Here is a 10,889-nt window from a genome sequence, read left to right as displayed (position 1 = left end):
CTCTGGGGTCCGCGCTTTCAGCCGCGGCTCGCGCCCGTCTCTGGGGTTCGCGCCTTAGCCGCGGCTCGCGCCCGTCTCTGGAGTTCCTTTAAGCAGCGTTCTTAAACCCTTCTCCTCACGCACCAGGAAACAAAGAGGGAAGAAAAAGTCTCTTGCCTCTTCGGCAGGTGCAGGCTTTTCCCCGGACTCCCTCCCGGCTAGCTGTGGTGCACTAACCCCTTCAGGCTATGTTCAAGCCGCCAACCCCAGTCCTCTCCCTGCGCTCCGTCCGAAACCGAAACCCGAGCCTCAGAGCCTCAGCTCGCAGCCCCGCCCGTCCCGGCGGGTGAGCAGACAAGCCTCTCGGGCTGGTGAGTGCCGGTCGGCACCGATCCTCTGTGCGGGAATCTCCCCGCTTTGCCCTCCGCACCCGTTGCTGTGCACTCCTCCGCGGCTTCGAAGCTCCCCCCGTCCGCCTCCCGCAGTCTCCGCCCGCGAAGGGGCTTCCTAGTGTGTGGAAACTTTTCCTCCTTCACAGCTCCCTCCCACTGGTGCAGGTGCCGTCCCTATTCTTTTGTCTCTGTTTTTTCTTTTTTCTTTTGCTCTACCCAGGTACGTGGGGAGTTTCTTGCCTTTTGGGAGGTCTGAGGTCTTCTGCCAGCCTTCAGTAGGTGTTCTGTAGGAGTTGTTCCACATGTAGATGTATTTCTGGTGTATCTGTGGAGAGGAAGGTGATCTCCGTGTCTTACTCTTCCGCCATCTTCCTCTGTCTCTAAATCATACTTTTAATCTTCCCCTTACTTCTAAAGTTTAGATTAAACTCTGAGGGTTCTGTATAAAAAATAAAACATAACCCACTCTGAACATGACAGGTTTGTATGTACTTTGAAGAGGGTAGCTGAATGGAAGCCAAAGAAACAAACAATGTGCACATGTCCTCTTCTCAATACAAGCAATGTTTATGATGAAGAAAAAAATGCACAGCTATACTAGCCAATTGGAACTATTTCAAAGAATGTAAGCCTCTTGGGGTAGAAATTTATAAAGCCTCATTCCTCAAGGACAGAACCAGGGAGTGACCACCTGAACACTGGAGCAGGTCTATCTATGATCACCTGTTTGTCTTGGTCTTGGTATATGGACTTAATATGACCTACCCCCTCAAAATTCACACTTAGTGATTACCAATATGACTGTCACAATGACATGTAAGGTGTTTTCTAGTCAATTTTCACTTGGTCTCAACTAATTATGTACAAGGTTTCAGCAGTGTCACCTAAATTTAATACTTTATAGAGCTGAAAATGCCAGCAGTGTTAAGGCGATCTTTCATTTGTAGAGCATCTCTACGTAATTTTTACCATTTATTCTTCAAAATAAATTGAAGAAGCATCTTTTATTATTTCCATTTTACATGTGTTGGGGCCGAGGGTAGGCTGCCCCAAAATGTGCCTCAATGGCATATTGATTATTTTGAATTCAAGTTACTTAAGAAACAGCCAATGCAAGAGGGACACTTTGACCCTCCTCTTTGTGTCCCTGAAAGTAGGAGATGAATCTATCACATGAAAGGTGCACTCCCTGCATTTGAAGGCAGAAGGACATACTTATCACAAGAGACAGGGAATTCGGGCAGAGATACCTGTATAAACAAAACATTACTTATTTAATTGACTACCCCAAGCCCAAATTCTGCTTAGATTCTTCACTAATTAAGCACCCAAAGCCCAAGTTTCTTTGTCCTGCCAATTCATCACCAATTTCTCTGTTTAAAAAGTATAAAAGCTGCCTGCTTTGGCCACTTCTTAGGTCCAATTTTTATGGGACCTCCATATGCATGAATTAAAATGTGTTTCTTTTTCTCCTGTTAATCTGTCTCGTGTTAATTTTATTATTAGTCCAGTCACAAGAATTCAAGACAGGTAGAGGGGGAAATTTCCCCCTCCCTGACACATGTAAGGAAACTGATCTTGAAAATGTTATAGGACATCCTATTAAATGCTGTAGTCAGGTCTAGAATCTATGGATTCTGTGTTTGGTTCTGTGGTTCCTTCTATATTGTCAGACTACAATTTGTGATAATTTATTTAAAGAAAAAATTTCTCACCTTTGGGACAGTTTTTCCAAATAACATGTCAGCTGTTCTCATAATTTGTGTTCATCAAACTAAGCAGAATCCTTTCAGGATTAGAATATATGTTGCTGGATGCAAAACAAGGATTGACTTTTGGTGAATTTTGTCCATGTACAGGGCGCAGATTATTGATGCTATGTGGTATAACTCGGTATAGTACCAGAACCTAAAATTTGGGTAAGAGAGAGAGAAAGAAATTTTACTAGACCTGAATGGCAAAATAAAAACTAGTATTTAAAGAGTAAATACTACCAAGCAAAGAGTAAATACACACCACCAAGCAATTCTCTGGCACCAGCGAGATGTCCTACATTCAACTCAATTCTGATAGTATCTACACAGAAGTTGTATCAGAGTCCATAGGTTAAGAGCTCTGTCTCACAAAACTGTCCTCTACTTCAGATGTCAATCACAAGCCCAGGTTGCTACCTGTGCTTCTGACCAATGGGCTATGTGTTGGAGGTTCCAACGACCCCTTCCTTGGGTTCAATTAATTTGTTAGAACAGCTCACAGAACTCAGGAAACCCTTTTACTCATTAGATTACTGGTTTGTTACAAAGGAAATTAAAAGATAGGAATTAATAGCCAGATGAAGAGATACATAGGGTGAGGTCCTGAACAAAGGAGCTTCTCTCCTCGTGGAGTTTGGGAACCAGCATGGTGGCTTGTGGAAGCATTCTGGTTGGATGGTTTCTGAACCCCCCTCCTTTGGGGTTTTATGGGGGGCTTCATTACACAGCCATGATTAAATAATTAGACATTGGGGACTGATTCAACCTCCAGCTCCTATTCCCTCCCTGGAAATCAGGACATGGGAGTGAAAGTTCTCAATGCTCTACTCTTGGTTGGTTCCCCTGGCAACCAGCTCCCATCCTTAGGTGCTCTCCAAAAGTCACCTCATTAACGTAAACCTAGTTTTGGTGGAAAGGGGCTTCTTATGAATAACAAGATATCCATTTCAACTTTATGGCTCTGAAGGGATTTCAGGAACTGAGGAAAAAACACCAAATATTGTAACAAAAGATGCTCCCATTGCTCTTATCACTCAGGAAATCCCAAGGGTTTGGGGAGCTATAAGCCAGGAACCGTGGATGAAGACCAAATATATATGAGAAATATACATATTTTGGACAAAATATATATGAGAAATATATATATTTGGTCAGACCAAATATATTTATTATAAATCATAATATTGCATTACCTAATTAAAAAATTCACTGATTTGAGGACAGTTTTTTTCAAGTGCCATTTCATTAAAAACACAAGGATGTGAAATTCCTTTCTCATTTCTTTGCCAGCTTATGTAACTTATAAAAGTAAAATTTAAAAAATCAAAGAATAAGTTATCAAGTCATAACTGATTGTGATAATGATATTTATTTAAGAGGTCTGTTTTTAAGACAACAAAAATGTATACAATTTTGTAATTTGGCATGTTTGTATCCTATATCATAAAATTTGGTGTCTTTACATCATAGCACCATTCACTACATATAGACCACATGTTTGATCATGAAGCTACACCTCTGAGTTTAAAAATAATTAAGCAATATTAAGATTAAGTAAAGAAACCAGTGTCTGATCAGTAGTGTAATATAGCAATGAGCTACTCAAAAGTGCTGCTCTACTAGTGAGGTAGTAGATCACAAGCTGTTCATCCCACCCAGAACCTACATATATACAGGCAAGACTTTCTCAATGAAGGAGTCAGAGCATTTGGTTTACATGACTGTACAAACTCAGCTCCTTGGTTCATCCCAAACCTGTGATAGACAGGCATGGGTGTGAAGACCACAATCTGAGCCATATGCTTTAGTGATACTGTCGGTAGCCTGACCATATCTCTCCAGCATTCACCTCTTATTCGGAAAGCTACTCACCTACTTACTTTGTAGGTAAAGACCTACAAATCTCTGCTGGAGGGCTTTTTCTCTGGCACATGGGAGCACACTCAGCCAGGAGTGCCAGAAGATTAATGACCCTTGAAGCAGCCCCCTACCAAGAATAGTCAGGGAACTGGTAGATAAATACTCCAGCTTCCTCATCACTCAGTTGGGTTGACTCTGAGATTCATCAATCTTCATTCATCTGAGATTCAGTGCTCCTACAGATCCCCTGTGGAACTGAGCCTCAGTTGCCCACAGTGGAACCTGTGTGAAACCACATCTGTTATCAGCCTTCCTCACATTCTCTGATTCAACTCCCTACTCTAATGCCCATGCTTCTTAGGATCACCTCTGAAATAAACTACTTGGACTCAAACCTTGTCTCCGAGTCTGCTTCTAGGAGAGTGCAGTCTAAGACAAGTATTGGTACTTTCCTAGTCAAGTATACGTTAATTCTAACCTTAGAAAAAAGTGCTCATTTCTTTACATATAACATATCTACACGATGTAGTGTCTTAAATGGCTACAGTTTAAAAAGTATTAAAATATTTACAAGAGTGCCAGAACTATTCTTAACTCTGCCACGATGAGAACTATTTTAAAATTCCATCAAAAAATCCATGTCTGAATTCCGAATAATTATCTGGCATATGTCTAGTAAGAATAGTCATTCAAAAATGTGATTTGCATCATTTAAGCATTTTTGACAGAAGTGTAACAAAACTTCTTTGCTCCTTCTTTCTGGTAGTTATGCGACTTAGGGTTCCTAGGCTTCAAATGACATATTCTGTAACAATGCAATTAAAAGCCTTTGAAAAGAACCTTTTCCCCTTCTCAGGGATTACCAAATGATGAAACACCTGAGAAGAGTTGAGATAAATGTTTGAGGCTAATAACCTGAACTGGCTCAGGATTCAACTGTCATCACTTACCTCCACTCTGCAAATAAGACAAGATCTACAAGTGACCCCTGACTACAAATATGGATTCAATGATGGACCCACACAGAGGATGCGTGTGACCTTTACCACAAGAAGAGCCACCAACCTGAGTACTTAATTCTACAGCAGTGCTTCTCAAACTATCAGCAGTGAAAGACCCGTTAGTTTTTACTGTGCCACAAAATGCTAATTTTGTCAAATACTCTAAAAATAAATTCCTAGACAAATGAAATGAAGAATAAAACATACAAAATATAAGACCCCATCACAAGCAAACCCAAATACACTATGTGTAAGAAGTGTTACTATTTTTTGCTTAACATTCAATCCACATAAAGTATTTGAAAGACTCAAAACAACAGTGACAAAACTGCTAATAGTATATCTTTTGGGTCAACACCCAATTTCAGCATGTGGAGGGGGCAGAGCTTCCCCACAGAAATGAGCAATTCTCAGACACCAGCAGGGCATCCTACAATTTAACGTAAAACTGACACTATCTACCAGAAGATAGCATCAGATTCTACAGGTTAAGTACTCAGCCCTGCAAGACTACTCCTCCCTCAATTCAAATATCAACTGCAAGCCCAGACTATTACCTGTTTCTGACCTTCCAGCTACCCGTTGGAGGTTCCAATGACACCCTCCTTGGTAACTCAATTTATATGCCAGCTGAAAGTCCAGGTTTGCTGACAAACTATAAATATAAATATAAAAGCTATAAATCAGAGGTTCCCACGACCCGCTCCTTGAGTTCAATTAATTTGCTAGAGAGCCTCACAGAACTCAGAGAAACATTTTACTTACTAAATCATGAGTTTATTATAAAAGGATATGATGCAGGAACAGCCAGATGTAAGAGATGCTTAGGGCAAGGTATGTGGGAAAGAGTGAGGAACTTCTACACCCCTCTGGGCTCTCCACTCTCCCCATATCTCCACGTGTTCACCAATCCGGAAGCTCTCCGAAACCTGTTTGTTTGGGGTGTTTATGGAGGCTTCATTACATAGTCATGATTGATTAAATCACTGGCCATTGAAACGAATCAATGGACAAAGGCTTAATCTCCAAAATATATAAACAGCTCATGCAGCTCAATATTAAAAAAAACAAACAACCCAATCCAAAAATGGGCAGAAGACCTAAATAGACATTTCTCCAAAGAAGATATACAGATGGACAAGAGGCACATGAAAAGCTGATCAACATCACTAGTTATTAGAGAAATGCAAATCAAAACTATAATGAGGTGTCACCTCACACCAGTCAGAATTGCCATCATCAAAAAATCTACAAACAACAAATGCTGGAGAGGCTGTGGAGAAAAGAGAACCCTCTTGCACTGTTGGTAGGAATGTAAATTGATACAGCCACTATGGAAAACAGTAGGGGGGTTCCTTAAAAAACTAAAAATAGAACTACCATATGACCCAGAAATCACACTACTGGGCATATACCCTGAGAAAACCATAATTCAAAAAGATACATGCCCCCCAGTGTTCACTGCAGCACTATTTACAATAGCCAGGTCATGGAAGCAACCTAAATGCCCATCAACAGACAAATGGGTAAGGAAGATGTGGTACATATACACAATGGAATATTACTCAGCCATAAAAAAGAACAAAATTGGGTCATTTGTAGAGACGTGGATGGACCTAGAGACTGTCATACAGAATGAAGTAAGTCAGAAAGAGAAAAACAAATATCGTATGTTAATGCATATATGTGGAATCTAGAAAAAATGGTACAGATGAACCAGTTTGCAAGGCAGAACTAGAGATACAGATGTAGAAAACAAACGTATGAACTAGGAGATTGTGACTGACATATATACACTAATATGTATAAAACAGATAACTAATAAGAACCTGCTATATAAAAAATAAAATAAAATTTAAAAAGAAAAAAAAAATCATTGGCCATTGGCAAATGATTTAACCTCCAGCTCCTCTCTGCTCCTAGGAGGTCAGGATGTGGGATGAAAGTTCCAACCCTCTAATCACATGGATAGTTCCTCTGGTGACCAGCCCCCACCCTTAGGTGATCTAGAGTCTTTCCAAAAGTCACCTCATTAACATAACAAAAAACACCTTCACCACTCTCCGCACTTAAGAAATTCCCAGGGTTTTAGGAGCTCTGTGCCAGAAATGGCAATGAAGGCCAAATCTATATTTCTTATTACAAATCACAATATCACAGTATTGTAACATGGACGAGCCAATTTTGACTCCGTGTTGAATCTGTTTCTTTGACTCTAGCCTTTGCTTTTCATTGCTTTTGTTATTATAATCATACATAATGGCCTGTCTCAGGGAATCCTACCCACCTGTGAATGGCTGAAGAAATTAGCACATCCCCTCCCAGAGGCTGGCCATTCCAGGAGATGTTTTGCAAGACTGATGGTCCTTTTTACTTTACTTCCTCCCCCCTCTCCCTCTCTATTCTGCCTTTTTACTTTACTTCCCTCTCTGATTCTGTCAAAGAAACTGGCATCCAGACCCCCATAAGATGGTAATTTTGAGACATTAGTCTTCCATCTTCTCAGTCTGCCGGCTTTCCAAATAAAGTTGTATTCCTTGCCTCAACACCTCATCTCCAATTTATTGGCCTATCGTGCGGTGAGCAGAGTGAGCTTGGACTCGGTAACATTCTTTCATTACATACATTGAGTGCTATCCAACCACTGTCACATGCACTTCTAGTTCCACATGACTTTCACTATAACATGTGACTTAATGTTTTTCAATGACAGATTTTTAAAATTATGTGTTATTTTAATCTATTTTGCCAATTGACAGAGAGAAGAGATGACAATTTTCATCTTTTCATTGTCCATAAAAAAATCTCTGCATTTTCTTAGATTATTCAGATAGTTTGATTTGTTCTGAAGAACCATCTCGAATTGGCTTATGTTGATCAGAAGGAAAGAATCAATTGCCAGTTTATGATGATTATGTTAGATTTAGGGATGCCTGATGGTTTAACACTTGGTTGGAGTCTCTTTACTCCATTAACTGCAGGAACTTATAGGAGTATGCCAGATCCGAGTTAACTGAGAATCCAATTGAGGATTGTGTACTGGACCAAGCACCCAGACATCATTTTCAAGACTTTTTATTAGTTAATGAATGATTAGTCATGACAGGGAACAGAATACAGCCACCCCAAGATGTGCCAACTTTGCATGTGGATTGATTTGACTGAAAGCAACTGAGACCCAGCAAACTCAGGAAAAACTTTTTACCTCTCCCTTAACTGCCTAAAAGAATTTCAATAGGGAGCCTATACCAGGAAGAGGGCTATCACCAGAGATAACATTTTCATCAGAAAGACTTATCTCCATGGCAGGGCAAACATTTGTTTACCAAACATTTGCTCTTCCCATCTTCCTGTGAATTGTCTTCCCCCCTCTTGAAGCCTCAGATCCCTACCCCCTTATTCTTAGTTCAGGATGGCATATAAGCCTCAACTGTCTGACTGTCTCATATTTTTATGGGGCTTCTGTATGTATATAACTTGTTTCTCCTGTTTGTCTTATGTCAATGTAATTATTGGACCAGCTAAAGAACCTAGAAGGGAAGAAGGGAAATTTTTTCCATCCCTAAACTCATCACCCTGAGTGTGCTGCATGTAGAAAATGGAAAGGACCTCAGACTGAAGGCTTCCCTGAATTGAAATGGTCCATGGCCACTAGGGCTCCATCTTTGTGTACATTTCTGATTTGAGTGTGGAGTGAGTGGGACACTAGAAGTGACGATATGAGTGATAAGCCCTCTACTTTGCTGTTACTGTGCATTCTCTTTTTACTTATCTTGTACACTTCCTTAAAGCTAAGTTAACATGTTGCTATGTGAAGTTCAGTGTATTTTCCACTTTTGATTGTCAAACCAAACCCAAGGCCATGCTGCTGGTGAAGCAGACTAGGCCCTATATGACTGACTATGCAAAAGATAACATTTCCAATATATTTTTGCCTATGGACTGGGATAAGTTAGGCATTAGCGATCAGTTAGCAATGAGCTGAGTCTTCCCATAATCTTTGTGATAAACAGAGGGAAATTTTCTTGAAGGATTTAAAGAACTTGAGCATCCTTAAGTATGGCTGTAAAGTAGATTTTAAAAAATCATATCTACTATGGGTTTTTACTGTGCTGCAATAAAGATGAAAATCAGAGCACATGCAGTAAATAACTCACTATCCAAATCTCAGCTACCTCTGCAAACCTCATGCAGGCAAGCCAGCAAGCACATAATACATATGTAAATATTCTGAGCTACAATCTGTGAAGTCTCAAAGTCTGTAAGTTAATTTTTTTTCCACTTAATTTTAAAAAACCTGTTTGTGTACTTTAAGGCAGTGCCTTTTTGCTTTTATTTTATAGAAAAAAAAGTAATAACCTTGGATATCTGGTTTCTTAGGCCACAAAAAAGTTACAAGTACTAGGAAAAGGAACTAGTGTAAGCAGATTCATTGATAATAAAAAGCGAGAGGATATAGTCATATGACATGTGAATAAAGAAACAAACTATTAAAAGCTAAAAAATAATCCAAGGGCTTCCCTGGTGGCACAATGGTTAAGAATCTGCCCGCCAATGCAGGGGACACAGGTTTGAGCCCTTGTCCGGGAAGATCCCACATGCCGCGGAGTAACTAAGCCCGTGTGCCACAACTACTAAGCCTGCGTTCTAGAGCCCGCGAGCCACAACTACTGACCCTGAGTGCCACTACTACTGAAGCCCATGCACCTAGAGCCTGTGCTCTGCAACAAGAAGCTACCACAATGAGAAGCCTGCGCACCGTGACAAAGAGTAGCCCCTACTCACCACAACTAGAGAAAGCACGCGCACGGCAATGAAGACCCAACTCAGAACACCTCCCAAAAAAGATAATAATAATCCAAGCATCTCAGCACCATTTAGAGGAGAAATAGGCTTGTATACAGTCCTGTGGACCACTATACTGGATACTGAGGTGATACAAATATTTCAACCATTTCAAACCATATTCTATTTAAGAGGAAAGAAGGTCTATGTCTACTCCTTTATTCAATTATTACACACTGAGTACATAATACAAAGCCAGTTACTGTACTTAGAAATAGAAACATGACAAATACAATAATGCAATCTCTAGTTAAAGCATATTTAGAAAGATAATTAATCCTAAATGGTTGAACTGTAAAATCTTTAAAAAAGGTAAAGTATAAAAAGTAGAATGAAAAAAAAAATGCTACCAAATTTAACTCCTTTTCCAAAGTTTTCAAGGAATATGGCCTATCACACCTGCATTTGTCAGTGTTTCTTCCTGGTCTAAAATTCAAGCTGTTATTCCACCAGGAAATGGTTCTTATATTTTTAGACCACGTTTAAAGAAAACAATATTTTTAAAATAAAGATTGGTCTCATAATGAATAAATAGAATAGAAATGAAGAAATGTGAACTACTGCTTCGTTAAAAAAAAAGATGTAGATCATGACATGAGCTCAAATTTTAATTTAACTAATCTGTTACAATTTCACTGAATGTTCTAACCTGTGTACAAATTATTGTAGTAAATCTTAATTCAAAAATATATTTTGGGGCACATTTTCAGTAGGAGTCAGCAAGAATCAGATCAGATTTAACTTTTAGAAGTTTACATTTCCACTGATCAGATTGTTTAAGTGGAATGACATAATAAACAATGTTTGAATACACCATAAATGTTTATCACCATAACAAAACTTATTAGTCATTTAAGTCTAAATATTATCAAGATCACAAATGTGTTATAAAGAAAATATAATTTAATTCCATAAGGTAAGAATTACAAAAAAGAAAATAACTTTTTTAAAAAAAGAAAGGAAGAGAGGGCTTCCCTAGTGGCGCAGTGGTTGAGAGTCCGCCTGCCGATGCAGGGGACACGGGTTCGTGCCCCAGTCCGGGAAGATCCCACATGCCG

At 39.6% G+C, this 10,889-nt stretch overlaps 1 protein-coding gene across 1 annotated transcript in view; it reads right to left on the bottom strand.

Annotated features, from left to right (window-relative positions):
- The window catches only part of LOC113616456 (cilia- and flagella-associated protein 47-like), a gene marked incomplete at its 5' end in the record, with an annotated part of 358,695 nt that overhangs the window by 257,638 nt on the left and 90,168 nt on the right, over positions 1–10,889 (bottom strand). Inside the window, 1 exon segment of the mRNA XM_027099781.1 lies at positions 2,087–2,279. Within this exon segment, the coding sequence (XP_026955582.1) occupies positions 2,087–2,279 (193 nt within the window).

The sequence above is a fragment of the Aethalodelphis obliquidens genome, unplaced genomic scaffold, assembly GCF_003676395.1.
Source record: "Aethalodelphis obliquidens isolate GAN/ISIS:26980383/991018 unplaced genomic scaffold, ASM367639v1 scaffold141, whole genome shotgun sequence".
Lineage (NCBI taxonomy): Eukaryota > Metazoa > Chordata > Mammalia > Artiodactyla > Delphinidae > Aethalodelphis > Aethalodelphis obliquidens.
The sequence above is the reverse complement of the archived record's forward strand: the minus strand, read 5'-3'. Positions and strand labels throughout refer to the sequence as shown.